The following is a 17,416-nucleotide window of genomic DNA, read 5'->3' as shown; positions in this document are numbered from 1 at the left end:
TCCTCAGGCTTCCAGGTGATTGTGCATCGAGCTGATCTTGCAATCTGCAGTATGAAGGCCCCACTGCAGGATGTATGTAGTCTATGCTATGCAACACAAGCTGCTCTTGGCCTGTGACACACACACACACGCACACACACACACCCACACACACACACACACACACACACACACACACACACACACATGGCTAACCAGAAGAAGAAGTCATGCACTGTGACAGACACATACACACAAACAAGTGTCCACCGATGACAATTCTCCTCACACATCATGAGGCCGAAGCGAGAATGGAACCCAGGACATTTTTGCAAGGCCAGCTTTGTTAAAGGCTTGCATTTTTGCACTGCGGTACTAATGTGGGGTTGGCAATTGCCCTCCTCTGATAGTTGCATAAAAACAGGCAGATTGTTGCTCGCGACTCCAAATCTCTGTACTCACCTATCCGTTTCATTAGATGTGCCTGTTGTTGAGCAGAGGTGAGAAGCGATGGAGCCTTTATGGGCTGTCTTGGGACCCTGGGGTTATGGGAACTCGATTCGGCGAGATGTGAAAATAAAGACTCCTTCTAAATGTCTCAGTTTATCACCCTGCTGTTCACTTTATGGGTTAGCAAGTTAAATCATACTTACAGGTGAAGCCATTACTGTTTTATTCACCATGGCCCTGAGTGAGTTGGAAAATTGAACACATCACGTCTCTAGGTTGAGATGTTTTGTTCCGAAATGTTCCACAAAAGAATCCTCTGATTGGTTGGATATTCAGGCACAGGATAATAACTCCCACCCTTGGGCCATATCCAAATGTTATGGACAAGCGATTCTTTTTAGAAATACTTGGGTTTGAGGTTAGCTATGGTAGAGAGGGGGGGTGGGGGGGATCGTCTTCAAATAAGATGTCTAAAATCCCCCGCGCCTCCACTGTAGCAAAACAAAACGTTGTGTTGGGCTTTCTGCCATCAATCCCTCTCTAACCCTTCCTCCATCTCTACTCGCCTCCCCGCTGAGCCGTTATGAAGAGCTTTCGTATTAATGTGATCCATTTGGACACAGGCCCATGCGTCTCCAGACACCCACACGCCCCCCCCCCCCCCCCCCCCCGACTGCCTCCCCCCCCCCGCGTACACCCAACTGTATGTGCTTTGTTGCTTTGTTTGACATTTTAATTACAATACACCATTTAGCTTTTTTTCTTTTTAATATGAAATCACCTGCCTCCCCCCTGCCTCCCCCCCCTCTGCCTCCCCCCCCCCGCTGCCTCCCCCTGCCTCCCCCCCCCGCGTACACCCAACTGTATGTGCTTTGTTGCTTTGTTTGACATTTTAATTACAATACACCATTTAGCTTTTTTTCTTTTTAATATGAAATCACCTCCAGCACAGTTTCCCCGCGTCTCCTAAACCTGAAGCATCTCCTCCAGGGCTAGCTCGCTGGTTTTCGTGGATTTGCATGTGGATTATTTTCTCAAGGGCTTCATATCTATTGTCGAAAATAGCTCCTCCTGTCGAAAATAGGATTCATTTATCGAAATGCTGCTCTTCAGTGATGGGTGGGTAACGTAATGTTATTGGATAGACTCTATAAAAACAAATATGACCTGCAACGCTCAAGCTCCTGCAGGGCAGTACACTCAATCAGAGTCAGTTAAATAGGTGGCTAACAATAGTGAGATCTCTCCTCACTGCCTGGTAAAAAGTGTAATGGAGGTCGGGCCTACTTGATGACTAGCCTAAAGGGGATTCTATCTTTGATTAGAGTCCAAATCAAAGTCTAGGGTTTCTACCCTTTTTTTTTTCCAATGCACTTTTTGTCATTACTCGCCAGACGGATCTGCTTCTAACCTGACCCTCATGGTCTCCAAAGCTCCCACAGGAATCCAGACCTATACAAGCAGCTGCATATATATAGCCCGTCAACTATCGTACATATAAACCTTTGTAGGGCTCATTCGCATTCCACCTGCTTGAGGAGCCATTTTAGATCTAGATGTTTCTCCACTGACAGCTATAGTTTCATGGTTGGCTAGCCGCTGGCACATTCTATTAGGGCTGACCTCCGGATTGATCCTGCAGTGAAAAGTGCTCGGTTGTGATTGGAATTCTGATGGGTTGTCTGAGTAGTGAGTCTGGGCCCCAACCAATCAAATCACGTGACACTTCCATGCTGGGTGAGCTGATTCCATGATGCTGAGCTGATGATGGTCAAACGCCCCAGACCTATGTTGCCCCTCAGCAGCAGAGTGCCAACCTAAGTCTCAACTTCACCACCATGAATTATGGTTGATGGAGAGTCTGGTCTCCATAAACCACACCATTAACTAAGGAAATGGAGAGGGGGTGTTGAAATCGGTTCTGGGTGTGGATGCCAGAGTGAAAACAGGCATGTAAGTCTGCATACAAGAACAATAATTAGATCTCATGTTTATGAAAAGACCAGTGATCTGTACACACACACATACACAAACCCACGTCTCTGTAAATTGAGGAAGTCTTTAATCAAACTGTGAGTGTGAGCCACACCGGCTTTATGCAGGGAACAAATGATTGCGGCTTTGTGTAAAATGGAGCATGATATTACAGTAAGTGCTCCGAAGATGTTCATAGAAAAGAAGTAACCAAAGTGATTAAGAGGGCTGCTGATTTAAAATGCAACAGCCATTTGTATAGAAGCAAATGGCCCGGATATAATTATGAAATTAAAAACAAACAAGTACGGTTTTCAATTAGATAAAGCCACCAGCATCACTGAGAGGATGACAGGGTTTTCTCAAACATTTAAAATCCAGAGATCATAAAGCTGGCATGAATCTAGAGAACTGAATGGAGCGCCAGTGAGGCGTCAGACTGTGTTTTAAAGAAGTCCTGCTGCAGGATTAACCTTAATCCCAGGCAATTGTCTTCTTTAGAGATTAGACTTCGTCCGAGGCATGTTTTAATGGGTTTTGTGGCATAGTGGCACAAGAAGCGTATTCTGTAAAAAACAATCTTACAATGCCTCCCAATTTGCAATCTGTCAGTGTAAGTGAATTCAAACGGTTGCCATATATTAAGTTAAGTAAAGAGAGACAGCCCCGGGTGTTCAGCTTTAGTTTCTGCTGTGTTTGTCTGCATGTTTCCATGGAGATGTGAGCATCTGTGTGCAGGTGTGAAATCATACACGGGCAGCTGTGTCACGACTGAGCGAGGAGTGATTAGGTTACTTCTGATCTTGTCTGGCAGCTCTGACACAATGCAAGCTCTTCCTGGTTCACCCACCAAATGGCTGGATTGGTTGCTCTCTTCTCTACCGGCTCATATGATTGGCCGTTCTCATTTTGCGGGGTAACATGATTGGTTGTTCTCATTCTGAGCGTGTGACAAAAATGGCTGACGGGAAGGATTATGGGGTGTGTGCTGATTGGTCACAGTAGGTCTGCAGTGCGGAGGCATCCACAGCGAGGCCCGGTTTCTGGGTCCACCAGCCTCTGCCTCCTCTGCTTGTGGGCCAGCCACACCAACAGCAGGGTCAGGGTCACCAGAGAACCAGCCACCACCAGGCCCACCACCACCAGAACTAACTGCAGATCCACTGGCTCTGCAGAACATTAAAAAATAGATGGATGGATAGATAGACAGATAGACAGACAGACAATTATATTAGAGTGGACGATCGAACCATAGTCAAGCTGACAGTGATACAAACACAGAACTGTCTGACCAGTCATTTCGTAGTTGACTCTCCGACAGTCAGGGAATCCCCCGATCACATCGTTTTAGAGGCAAGCGGGGGGACTCTACCCATCTCCTGAGCGAAGGTCGAGTTCTGTGCTCCTTTCATCATGGGACCGAAGGAGATATGGTTCCTCCGATTGGTCGAGATAGCTTCTGGACCCAATGAGGATGAGGAGGGATCTCTTTGCTGGATGCAGTTCTGCAGCCACAAACACATTTACACACATGCGCACACATATACACACACACACGCACATGCACACACGTACAGCACACAAACACCCACAGGATGTTTCTATGCTCATGTGTATGAAAAACGATGGAGTAGATAAGCCGTAATTAGTTTCTTGGAAGAGGATGAATCTTGGCAATCTCTTGGGGTACAGGCTGTGTTGTGGAGTAATACACATAATGACTATCATTCATCCCCCATAAATATGTCCAAAACATACTTCCCTCCCTGGCTCGTGCTTCTGTTTGATAGAGTTAGAAGGGAGAAGATACTTTAACACCCCACAGACTGCTAGTGGTGGAATGGATTTCCAGGGTGTAAGGCGTAGTAATCCCCCTGGCCCCTTAGATATGGCTGAGTTTTCATCATATAAACAAGCACTCAATGGCAGCAGAGAGACTGTATGAGATATCGCTTCTATTCCCAAGAACCTCCACCAAGAGGGATAATGACTGTTGTCTCCTGCACTTTTTTCTACTTATCCTTCTTGCTCTTTTGCTCTGTGTCGCTGTCTCACTCTCACCCACTCAGATTGGTTCCTCCACACCTGTCTCACCCTCTCACAATCTCTACAGCCCACTAGACCCTGTCTCACCCTCTCACAATCTCTACAGTCCCCCAGAACAAATCTCACCATCTCACAATCCCTACAGTTCCACAGTCCCTAACCCTCTAAAGCAGATGTCAGCAGCATTGCATATTCACTCAGTCAGTCTGCCAATGGCCCATTAGGGATTACAGGTTCACCCTCTCACTGTCAATGCATTAGCACATGGCAGTAAACCTCCCTTGTTGTCTCACCCTCTCACAGTCGCTGCAGTTCCTGGGGCACACGAGGAGGTCACAGTGCAGGTAGGTCACAGAGTAGTGGACGAGCTGGAACAGGCTGATGGAGAAGCTGGTGGAGGTGGAGACAGCAGAGGGAAGCAGACGGGTACACACCGGAGCTCTGGAGAGGAGAGAGGAGGAGAGAGAGGAGATGAGAGAGGAAAAGAGGAGAGGAGATGAGGAAAGGAGATTAGAGAGGAGAGGAGGAGAGGACGAGAGGAGAGAGAGAGGAGATGAAAGAGGAAAAGAGGAGAGGAGATGAGAGAGGAGAGGAGGAGAGGAGGAGAGGAGAGAGAGAAGAGATGAGAGGGGAGGAGAGGAGGAGAGGAGAGGAAAGAGAGAGGAGGAGAAGAGAGGAGAAGAGAGAGGAGGAGAGAGGAGGAGAGGAGAGAGGAGAGAGGAGGAGAGGAGAGAGGAGGTGAGGAGAGAAGGACAGAGAGGAGGGGAGGAGAGGAGAGGAGAGAGAGGAGGAGAGGAGAGAGAGGAGAGAGGAAGAGAGGATGAGAGAGGAGGAGAAAGGAGGAGAGGAGGAGCAAGGAGAGGAGAGAGGAGGAGAGGCAGAGAGGAGAGGAGAGAGGAGGAGAGGGGAAAGAGTAGAACAGAACAGAATAGAAGAGTGGTGCGACTCATAGAAGTTGACTTTGAACTAACATCTGTAGCATCTATATAAAAAGAACACTTGAACACTGTTATGATGTTGGCCACACCATGTATAGTACATCACGCATCAAAGGTCGGAATGTTCCACTAATTCCATGATCCATAACAGCAACATCAGGCACTTCAAACTGCATCAAACCTCCACAAAACATGAAACGCTTCTAGTGTTCTATTGTTGAATTAGTCATTAGAAAATCCCATAGGACCCCCCCTCCAACACTCATATACAAACCCTGCTACAGCCAAGATGTGTCAGCATGAACTGCAAATCTTACTAACTAAAGTTAGAAAGTTGCACATCCTGTCTGTACCCTCGCTGACCTGCAAGGTGAATTAGATGGTTTTTCACCAAAGGGGAGGCTGAGATTATTTGAAGACTAGGAGGTGATGCTGGGCTAAAGGCTGTCTAACTCAGCAACTGCATACATGATCGGGATTCATCCATCATCAGGACCTGGACGGTGGAAGCGCCCTGTCAGCAGCACAGCCCAGACCGACCCGGAGCAGAACAGTGGGAAGACAGACCCGAGAACAGCCTGACAAGCCTTGGAATCAAGCCTTGATTCCACCCGTTAAAGTAGGTCCAGAAATGCATGAAAAAAAAATGCATCGGTCTTCACTGTCGACACTTCCTCTTACCTCTAAATAGAATTTGTTGCTCTGTTCCGATGGAGGTGGAGGTAGTAGACAGCTAAAGAGCTCATTCCCATTAGGTGGAAAAGGCGAGGATAGGGGGATTTTTCTTTACGCTGGGATATGGGGGAGATGTTTTGGGGGATGTTTCATTTGCTGCCCATTTCGGTGTTGCTGACTCCTGGAGATAAGGGCCTCAGCCTCAGGCAAAGCTTTCCATTTAGCAGGCAGAAAAGTTGAACTGTGCCTCTCTCCCTCTTTCTCCACAAACAGGCATGTCGCTATCCTGTCCCAAGCAGGATCAATTTGATTGTAGGGACACAATGGTGTTGACTGAGATTTTGCAACTGGTGACAGTTTGGCCTGGGGATTCTCAGCATTGGGGGTTTAGGGAGGGCGAGGGGGTGGGGGTGTAACAGATCGTTTAATCAATAACGGTTTACAGATTTTTATCATGAAGTTCTAGATCAGCCAAATTCAATGCTTAAAGAACATCATTCAAGCTGTTGGTTTGGAAGCACAATCTTGTTAAAAGGAAGTCAAATATGTTGCTCAGGCCATTAGAATGTGCCTTTTGGTTGAATGGTAAATTTTTGAGTCAGAAAAGGGTTTGAAAACTTTCAGGTGTGCTTTTATGTAATCATCTTATGTAATCATCAAGTGGATCTAAGAATATCTTGCCACTGATTGCTTAGACTATAATTCTACTGTACATTATATGGTCGTAATATGCATAACTCTAACACAGGGCATTCATTACATAATCTCCAGACATTATAACCATTCCAATTAAAGTTTTAATTGTAAAATCCTTGTAACTTTGTCCTTAGTTCAGTGAAATATTCCCCCTAGGGATTTAGGGCCATAGTGAGGGTACCTGGAGACCATGCAGCAAGTGGAGTTGGGGAGGTAGAGCTGGGCAGAGGGAGATAGACAGCAGGAGGTGACCTCCATGTGGACCTGGCTGTCGTTGCTCTTCATCCTGATGACCACACGGAGTTTCCCCAGGGCTGGGACTGGGTCTCCAGGCTGGAGGATGGAGTCTACAGGCACCAGGTCCCCAGGTGACAGCTCCTTCCCCTGGGATAGGACTGGATCCTCTGCAGCCTCTGCTGGGCGTTAAAAGGGACGTCTCTCTCCAGGCCTAGGGTCATCTCTACACTGTAGTTTCCACTACCACATAGATCATCTGAGATTTCTGTCGAGCTGAAAATAGATTACAGTCAATCTACCCATAAAGCAGCCAATCAATCAACATGTCAAGCGACTAATCAATGAACCAATCAATTGGCAAATCAGAGAATCGGATCAAACAAGTTACTTCTAGCAGTGGTCTTCAACCCTGGTCCACAGGGACCCCTGCATGTTTAACATGTTTCCCTGCTCCATTACACCAAATCCAGATGAATGCTTGTTATCAGGCTTCTGCAGTGCTTGATAACAACCCATTCATATGAATGAGTTGAGTTGGAGCAGGGAAACATCTAAAACATGCAGGGCAAGGGGTCCTTGTGGACCAGGGTTGAAGACAGCTGATTTAAAGCATATTATATCCTTCAGTATTGTATATATTTGTTACATAATTACAGTACCATTGAATAAATGCTTAATATAATTGTAAATATTGTGTGAAATCATTACTACTTTAGGCAAATTTTGATGGTCAATGTAATAATCACCCTGTGAGAAAAGCTTCAGAAATGAGGCTCCTTCTCTGGTGAAGTCTGGATGGTCCTGGCTCCAATTCAGGGTCAAGTCTTAGTTCTGTTTCTGGGTCTAGGCCTAGTTGTAGTCCTGCATCTTGGCCAAGTCCTGGTCCTGGGTCAAGTCCTGCTCCTGGGTCAAGTCCTGCTCCTGGGTCAAGTCCTGCTGGTCCAGTTGCCTTTACATTCATGTCTGACTGCCATTCAATCCACCCACCAGACACAGCAGAAACCGTTGCTTCAGATTCAGACCTGGAGCTAGTTGTTGTGGTTTCTCCAGATGTGCCTTTCTCTCCTGTGGTAGGAGTCTGGCCCTCAATGGTTAGAAATTGGCCAGTTCCAGTAATGGTCAAAAGATGGTCAGTTTTGTTAGAGGTTAGAAATTGGTCAGTTCCATTACTGGTCAGAACTGCAGATATCTCCTCAGTGGAGTGCATTTTGTGGTCAGTAATCTGAACTGCAGAAGTATTTCCATGTATATTATTATGCTCAGTCCCACTTTGGGTCCTCAGGACAGTCTGGGTATGGTCTATCTCACGACTTCTCAGGACAACATGGGCTTCCCCTGAGAAGAGACTGTATTGGTCTTCACGATCAGGTTTTTCTGCTGTCAGTAGGGATAGGTTCTCCCCAGCTAGCTTCTGTCTAGTCTCATTCATCTCCAGCAACAACTTTTTATCAAATTCCTTCACACCAGGACTCTCTTGGTCATTGTGGTCAGGTTCATCAGTGGTGTGCCACAAGGTCATAACACGTTCATCAATGCCAGGAATGTTTTCTGCAGGACTGTGTAAGAGTTGGAGGTTTTGGTTATCAAACTCACCACCTAAAATCTGCAAAACAGGCAGTTTTTCATCACTAAGATTCTGTACTATAAGACTGTCTGGAGGTTGGAGGTATTGGTTGTTAGACTCGTCTATGGTCTGCATTATAGCTGCGGCCTGTTCATTTCCCCCAGGGGACTCTATTATAAGGCTGTCTGAAGGTTGGTGGTCGTTATGGTCAGGTTCATCCGTGTTGGGTGGCTCCACAGTGTTCTCGCTGGTAGTAGAGTGGCGAGCAAGACGAATGTTCTGCAGGTGCTCTGGACCAGGAGTACCAGGGGCCTGTACAGGAGCAGTCACACTAGAGGACAGGTTCTTCTGTTCCTCAAGGTCGTGAGAGGGCCATTGGCGTTCCAGTTCCTCAGCTCTCTGCAATGTAAGGTTCTCTCCCTCTTCAGTACGTTCAGTTTCACTGATCTCCAGTTTCTCACCTTCACCGGTCTCCTGGACATTCAGAACCGCTGGATCCATGAGAGAAGAACGACTTGGGAAGCTGTAATGTTTAGTTTCAGAGTCTCTCTGTGCTGAAGCAAGACTGGTAGGACCTGAAGCTGGTGATGTGTGCTGAGACTGGGCAATGTAATTAGTGGTTGGTGGCAGGAGGGATGGTTGGATTAGAGTCCTCCCGGCCCTCTTATCAGGTCGTGGGCTTGTTATGTCCCCACTGTGGTGGCTGTGAGCTGAGTTGTCACCTGCTAACAATGGCACAGAAGGCGTTAGATGTTTGAGAGAAGGGGGAGGGGGTGGAGGTGTGGTGCAGAGTGCAAATTGCTCTCTCTTCACTTCTGGCCCCGCAGGAGCTTGTGAAAGGAGCGGCTCGTTATCTTGAGAGGCATGCAAGGCATCTGAATGCGGTGTGTTCTGTGCGTGTGTGAATGAGAAAAGTGGGGCAGGAGGCTCCCTGTTGGAGTGAGATATCTCAGGGGCAGGGTGTCCTTGCTCGCCTTTGGTGTCTCTCTCCTCCACCCTCCTCTCCTCCATTTTCCTCCCTTCATCTCCGCTGGTCTCCTTCTCTTGTTCTTGACTGGTCTCCCTCTCCTCTCTCTCCTCGCTGCTCATTTCCCTCTTTTTTTCTCTCCTCTCCTCACTGCCGGCTTCTCTCTGCTCTGGTCTGGACTCTCTCTGCTCCTCTCTCTTGTCATCTTTAACGGTCTCTCTTTCCTCTTGTCTTCTCTTCTCTTCACTTTTGACATTCCCCTCCATCTTTATTGTATCACCCTCCCCCTCGCCACCGTGCTCTCTTTCCTTCTCTCTTGCGGCCTCTCTCTCCTCCCCCTCTGGATAAAGACTGCGGGTGTGGGGTAATGGAAGGGCAGTGTGTCCTTGGTGGGGGGGTGGCAGTGAAGGGGAGGCAGGAAGAGATGGAGGAGGAACAGCAGGGGAAGCTGGGACAGGTTCAGAGGCCCCTGAGGTCGAGGCCTTGTCTGCGTGTGGGCGTTCTGATGAGTTATTATCTGTCTCCGCCCTGGCGGGAGAAGGGAGGGGGCGCCTCCTCGACACGACGGTCGGGGTAGAGGTCGCGAGGTCCCCCGCTATCAGGTCAAACCCACGTTCAGTCAGACTGACAGGCGTCCGATGAGCTTCCTCTCTGGCGGGTGAGAGCGTTGGAGAGACGTTGTTTCGGGTTGACATTGAGCTGCTAAACTGGTGCAGTTTATGTGAAGCACGTTGAATAATGGATAGTCTGTGAGAAGACGTTTTCACTGCAAAACGAGCCTGAGCACTTGAAGGTCCAGCTGTGATAACTCGCCTCGGGGTAGAGGAGGGGTACAGATTATCAACACCGTCACGTACAGAAAAGCCTGATTTAACCACATGGAGACTCTCTCGGGGAAACTGCAGGTTTGGTTTTTCATGAAAAGCTACATTAAATTTACTGATTGGGGTTTGAGCGCCTGTGACCATGCTTGGAAAGGCGGTCAGGGTGTGTGCAGATGACTTTTCTGGCTGGATATTTGCCGTTGGAACCGTGGAAACATGCTTGGAAGATTCCGGGTTATGGAGAGAGTAATATGGTTCAGTTTTATCAGGTGGTGGGAGTACTGAGGAAAAAAACATCCTTGAGAGTTTTTGGCTAAGAGTTGTATGGAGAGCCAGTTCATCTGTTCCATGGTTGACGGTTTGGCTGGAGAGTAACCTATTTTCCTCTTCCATTGATTGGGAGACACCCTCACTCTTATGAATGCGTCTGTGCTCGGTCGCTCCCAATTGCTTAATTAAAAAGGGAGAGGGAGATATGTGTGTCGCCGAGTGATGTTCATCTCTGTCTGCTGCTTCAGAGTAGCGGGGCTGTCTAATATCTAGAAGAACACCTTGGGGTGCTTCTTGTTTCTCTTCATCGCTCCTGGCCTCCTCCTCTCTCCTGGATTCCTCTTGATCCTGTCGCCCGCTGCTTTCCCTTCCCCTCTCTCCTCTCATCTCTCCTTTCATCTCTCCTTTCTTTTTGGTTTGCTCTATCTCTTCCACCCTGCTGTTTTCTGTCTCCTCATTTATCTGGATATCTGGTTTGTCCTCCTCTTGACTGAATTTGTCCTCCTTTAGGAAGTCTTTCATAGGCCTTTCTTCCTCTCTCTCAGTTTCTTTTTCCTCCTGTCCGCTCATCTTATCTTTCTTGGTGGCCTGTGTCTCTTCCCCTCCTATGATCTTTCCATCCTCCTCTCCCCTGGTCTCTCTCTCCTCTTCTTGCCCGCTCCCTGTGTCCTCTCTAGTTTCTCCCTTCTCTCTCCTGCTCTCCCTCTCCCCATCTCCACTAGTCTCTCTCTCATCCTCTCTCATACTCTCTCTCTCCTCCTCTCTCATGCTCTCTCTCTCCTCCACTCTCATACTCTCTCTCTCCTCCTCTCTCCTGCTCTCCCTCTCCCCATCTCCACTAGTCTCTCTCTCCTCCTCGCTCCTGCTCTCTCTCTCCTCCTTCCCAGGCACGGAGGTCTGTGAGCAGGTGTCCAGTCTGTCGTTATCTCTCCGCTTCAGAGTTTGCTTCATCTGCAACTCTCTGGAGTTGTTCACATCCTGATTCACCACAGGCCAAGTTGTGGCTTTCAAACGACTCAGAAGAGGGCCTTCATTTGGCATCGCCGTGCATCGTGATTTCATGCTCCCGTAGCTTTCTGAAAGCCGTTTGTGCGTCGGCCTTTCAACCGGCAACTTCTGCGGCCTCATTGTTATTGCGGAGGTAGCACTGTCGAGCAGCGGCTCCCGTCTGACTACTGAAGCCAGAGTCATCAAAGAGCCCGACGCTCCCCTCTCCGATGACGACTGAGAGCGTTCCTCTGCGGTGGTCTGTGCGGGCGAGGGGGATGCACCAGGAGGAGGCTCTGAGGGCGAGGGGGATGCACCAGGAGGAGGCTCTGAGGGCGAGGGGGATGCACCAGGAGGAGGCTCAGAGGGCGAGGGGGATGCACCAGGAGGTGGCTCTGAGGGCGAGGGGGATGCACCAGGAGGACGCTCTGAGGGCGAGGGGGATGCACCAGGAGGAGGCTCAGAAGGCGAGGGGGATGGACCAGGAGGAGGCTGTGAGGGCGAGGGGGATGCACCAGGAGGAGGCTCTGAGGGCGAGGGGGATGCACCAGGAGGAGGCTCTGAGGGCGAGGGGGATGCACCAGGAGGAGGCTGTGAGGGCGAGGGGGATGCACCAGGAGGAGGCTCTGAGGGCGAGGGGGATGCACCAGGAGGAGGCTCAGAGGGCGAGGGGGATGCACCAGGAGGAGGCTGTGAGGGCGAGGGGGATGCACCAGGAGGAGGTTCAGAGGGCGAGGGGGATGCACCAGGAGGAGGCTCAGAAGGCGAGGGGGATGCACCAGGAGAAGGCCCTGTCTGTTTCAACACTCTGTTTACACTGTCAGGACTCTGGGGCGGCTCAGCTAGTACATCTGCGCTGACAGTTGTCTGAGGGCGCTCTCTCTCTGATGCAGATCTCGTCGTGGTTTCAGAGGCCAGCTGGAACGTGGAGGGCCTCTGAGGAGACGTCGATAAGGGCAAGGAGCCCGGTTCAGCTGGCAGGCCATCAGAGACACTCGATACAGACATCAAAGATGTTGGAGGTGGACTTGCTGTGGATAGGGCGGTGGGGGGCGTGGTCGGAGGCCCAGAGCGGGAGGGCGCGGACGCAGTTGCAGTCTGGATCGATGGCGTTCTCACAGTCTGAGGTGATTTGTCGATCTGGTTGGAGAGGATGGATGTGTTGATTATGTCACGGGTGTGGTTTGAGACGGTCTGGAATGAAACGGGTGCATCTGTAATGGTCATTGATCCGGCAGAGATGTCATTAGGTTCAATACTGCCAGTCACTATTGTACGGTTCAGATGTCGTCTAGCTCCGGGACCCGATTCTGCCTCATCTTTAGAATCTACCCTCGCGTGCATCAATGACTTGTCGGATGTTCTTTGTGCGTTGACTCGCAACAGTGAGTGGTTTGTGAGAGAGGAATGGCGCAGCCCAAGCGACACAGCCGGCCGTTTGACAGTGGCGTGGCTGGGAATGAGAGAGTGCTTTGTCTCATTCCCAGATGTCAGCTGTGACTGGCCTCCGGGGTCTACCGTCGCTTTCGACGTCCACCCTTCTCTGTCTGTCAGAGGGACGGATACAGTGGGAAATGGCTTTTGGAGACGATAAGGCGAGCTGTTTGCTGATAAAAGCATTTGACCGGAAGACTGAGTGGGATCAGCCTGCCTGTGAACTGTCTGATGGTTCACCTGCGCTGTGACTGGCGTGTTTATCGAGGTGTCAGTTTCTGCTTCTCTTCCTCCTCTCCCAGAACGAGGCCTGCCAGTGAGGCTCCCTTCAACAGCAGTGGAGGAGTGAACGGAGGAAGACGTCATCTGATAATAGCTCAGTCCGGCGATGACATTTACAGAGCTATCTGACACAGTCGTCGTGACATTTTCACTGTCTTTTAACTTGGCTTTCTCTTTCACGTCATTTCTCGCTGTCTCTGCTGTAAATGATTGAGGCGGGGGAGGTGTGTAATGAGGGGTGGCGTCAGGCAGCGCCCCCACCCTTCCCCCAGGGCGGAGGAGAAAACCTGGGGCTAATGACAAGGGCAGTTCCGGATCCTTCTCAGGATATCCTGGTGTTTTGTCTCGCTGGCAGGTGAGGCACATGTTAGTCACGCTCTTTGCCGCCAGGAAGACGTCCTTTCTGTCAGCGCCTGAGATGGATTCCGTTCCACTCGGCAGGTGCTTGTTTCTTTCCAGTTCCGTGACCCCTTTTTCATGTGCGTTTTGCTCTCGTTTGTCCTCCTTGTCACGCAAGCCCACGAGGTTATCGATGATGACGGGGCGGGGGTGGGCAGAGAGTGCCGAAGCCCCCTGCCCTGGTCTCGTCCCCAGAGTGATAGACTCTGAGATGCTTTGATTGCGGTTATCAGTCGAAGGGTCAAGCTGCCCTCCAGAGCCCTTCCCTGCGACCGATGACGAGGATGGCTGAGCCCCACGCCCTGAGACGCTGTTCATCACTGGTACAACGCCGGCCGGGAGGGTGGAGGAGGGAGAGACGGGGAAGGGGGGAGGGACATGGGAGAGGTGGGAGACGGATGAGACGGAGGAGACGGCGGGAGAGATGGCAGAGGAGGGGGGGATGGTAGAGGAGGGGGGGGACGTGGGAGGAGGGGGAGATGGGAGAGGAGTGGGGGATGGGGGAGGAGGGGGGGATGGTAGAGGAGGGGGGGATGGGGGAGGTGGGGGGGATGGTAGAGGAGGGGGGGATGGGGGAGGTGGGGGAGATGGTAGAGGAGGGGGAGACGGGGGAGGAGGGGGAGATGGGAGAGGAGGGGGGGATGGTAGAGGAGGGGAGGATGGTAGAGGAGAGGGGGATGATAGAGGAGGGGGAGACGGGGGAGGAGGGGGAGATGGGGATGAGGAAGACAAAAGAGGAAGGGGAGACAGGGGAGGAGGTGGAGTCTGGAGGGACAGGGGAGGAGGTAGAGATGGGGGAGGAGGGGGAGACAGGAGAAACAGGTGAAGAGGAGAAGATAGAGGAGGGGGAAACAGGAGAGGACCGTAAGAAGGGGGAAAAGGGGGAGGAGGGGGAGGAGGAGGCAGGGGCCTTGTCATGAGATACCAATTGCAGATCTGGTTCAGTGGAGGACGTCATTACCCATGCTGACATATCGTCCTCAGCCGACCCAGACCAGCCCAGCACGGTCCTGGAAGCGACGGCTCCAGTACTAACATACTTAATGGAGGCGTCGCTGCTGGTGGGGGCTGCCCACCCCTGCTGTGTTTTGGGGCGGCGGGGCGGGGCTGTCCCTGGGTGCTTGTTTACAGCCCTGGTGTCAGCAGGTGGCTGCTGCCTGAGACTCAACAGGTTGCCACGGAGACCCGTGCCGTTCTCCGTTTTGGCAGGGCGGTTGGTCGTGAACACAGAACTCTCCCCTACAGCCGTCAACGACGACGGATCACCTTGGTGACCTTCATTTACAGTCTGCCCTACAGAGATGCAAATCAGAGCCAGAAACAATTTCACCATTATGTTGACAATCCCTGGAAATCCACAACCTGGCTACGGTACTTTAAATATTAAATGAAAGAGTGGACATTAGTGGTTCTGTTTGGATTCTGTTCATTTTGCAATTATGCAAATGCTGACTCACTAGTGTTGCCGTCTAAGAAGTTCTACAGTAACATACCACGTTTAATAATGAAACCCTTTAGGGAGGGTAATATATTATTAAAATCATGCAAGATTCAGCAAATAGTTAGTAGTGCGCAACATCAGGCTATGAAGAGATATTATCATAATGAGTTTGGCATTCAGGACACTAACATATTGTTTTCTCCTCCAGGTAACCTCAGAGAAAATGCTCAAAGCCAGCATTGTTCACCCAGAATACTAATTGGCTCTTGTGTTTAACATAATAAAGAGACCTTTTAGTTTAGATTAATTACAGTTACTCCAGCAGGACTACCATACTGTACAACCAGCTTTAAAATTGAGAGTGAGGGGGTGAAGTGATCCCAGGGACCCCCTTAAGAGCAGAAGGAAGCCCCCTTAAGAGTAGGGGGACTCCCCCATAAGAAAGAAATATGAGCTTGGGGGTACCCTTCTGCGTCTGCTCCCCACCCCCCACCTTGTAGAGCCTGGACACAAATCAAAAACACTGACAGTGCACATCATGTCTGACTCCAACCTCAAACCACTCAAGACATACCTGTATGGATGAAGAGAAAGCAGATGAGATATGAAAAGCAGTTCATTTCTGTCCCGTTGAAACAGCACGCAAGTCTTCCATCCGTGTTTGCTCAGACTGGCGTTGGCTGTAAATCAGACTGGGTCGAAGAAGATATCAGTATTTGCAGCCACGCACACGCATACACACCAGCACACACACACATACACACACACACACACACACAGAGCCTCAAACACACAAACGAGTGGCAGACAGTGTGATCCCTCTCTGAGTGTGGCTGGCAGAGCTCTTATTCATGCAGGGATTAGATTTCTCTGACAGGTAAACACACCTTCTATATCCATCAGCACGGGGTGGGCCGGTGTGGCATTGCCACATCCACCGCAGAGCAGGAGCACACACACAGAGAACACACACAGAACACACACACACACACACACAGAACACACACACAGAACACACACACAGAACACACACACAGAACACACACAGAACACACACACAGAACACACACAGAACACACACACAGAACACACACAGAACACACACAGAACACACACACAGAGAACACACACAGAACACACACACAGAACACACACAGAACACACACACAGAACACACACAGAACACACACACACAGAACACACACACAGAGCACACACAGAACACACACACAGAACACACACACAGAGAACACACACAGAACACACACACAGAACACACACAGAACACACACACACAGAGCACACACACACGGAGCACACACACACGGAGCAGCACACACAGGGTCTGGGTCTGCCCCACAGAGACCACCACACACACAGACTCTAACTCGCGGAGAGCAAAATCACATTCATGTCTGGAATGGAGGAAAAGCGTCTCCAAAATAGATTTTCTTCTGCATCATTTTTGTTTGCATAATTTACTCTGGGCATTACAGTGAACTTTGCTTACGGTTTGACCTATTTTGCAAATGCAGGCCCAGAGACAAGCTAGAGTCAGCCTGGGGTTAAATACACAACATATTAGTAGTCAGGGTGTGTTTGATTCGAGTCGAGAGCTAGCCCACTCTGAGCCGCTTCGCCGGAACGATTGCACAGGATGTTCTAAATCAAACATCCCATCATGTCACCTGGTTGACAGTATTTGCCCATCCTACCGGTTTGCCCTGGTCTCCGTCACAGCTGTCCCTCTACCCCGCGGCGCCTCGCCGCGTGAGCCGTCGTTAGCGGAAACACACGTCCACTCTCACTGAGCTCATGGGCGAGCACGTCTGACATGATCAGCCATGATGCCAAGCTGTTATCCGCTTGGATGTGGGGATCCACTCTGAGCCAAAGCCCCTCCATGCTGACAGGGGGGCCTTCCTCTCCCCATGAACACCTCCAACCTCAGGGACACATCTCCAGATGTGCCCTACTCCAGTCACACACACACTCACTGTGTCACACTCACTGTGTCACACACACACATACACTCACTGTGTCACACACACACATACACTCACTGTTTCACGCACACACATACACTCACTGTTTCACACACACACACACACACGCTCACTGTGTCACACACACACATACACTCACTGTTTCACACACACACACACACACATACACTCACTGTGTCACACACACACATACACTCACTGTTTCACACACACACACACACACGCTCACTGTGTCACACACACACAT

The 17,416-nt window shown here is 50.1% G+C and overlaps 1 protein-coding gene across 1 annotated transcript; it reads right to left on the bottom strand.

The window, feature by feature from the left end:
* Positions 1-2,523: 2,523 nt before the first annotated feature.
* LOC124477871 lies at positions 2,524-9,060 on the bottom strand. Its single transcript, XM_047035941.1, has 5 exons — positions 8,589-9,060; positions 6,940-7,171; positions 4,743-4,890; positions 3,776-3,908; positions 2,524-3,572 (listed from the first exon to the last, which is right to left on the bottom strand). The coding sequence occupies exons 1-5, from the start codon at positions 9,058-9,060 to the stop codon at positions 3,400-3,402; spliced, it is 1,158 nt and encodes a 385-aa protein (XP_046891897.1). The 3' UTR covers positions 2,524-3,399.
* Between the last annotated feature and the right edge of the window lie 8,356 nt (positions 9,061-17,416).

The sequence above is a fragment of the Hypomesus transpacificus genome, chromosome 15 (assembly GCF_021917145.1).
Source record: "Hypomesus transpacificus isolate Combined female chromosome 15, fHypTra1, whole genome shotgun sequence".
NCBI classification, from domain to species: Eukaryota; Metazoa; Chordata; class Actinopteri; order Osmeriformes; family Osmeridae; genus Hypomesus; species Hypomesus transpacificus.
Note: the sequence above shows the minus strand (reverse complement) of the source record. Positions and strands in the feature narration are given on the sequence as shown.

Coding starts and splice junctions, on each gene's coding strand:
- LOC124477871 (XM_047035941.1), bottom strand. CDS start 9,060: ATGGATCCAGCGGTTCTGAATGTCCAGGAGACCGGTGAAGGTGAGAAA. Junction 7,172..8,588: donor TGTTTTGCAGATTTTAGGTG/GTGAGTTTGATA, acceptor AACGCCCAGCAG/AGGCTGCAGAGGATCCAGTC. Junction 3,909..4,742: donor ACTGCAGCGACTGTGAGAGG/GTGAGACAACAA, acceptor TTGTGGCTGCAG/AACTGCATCCAGCAAAGAGA.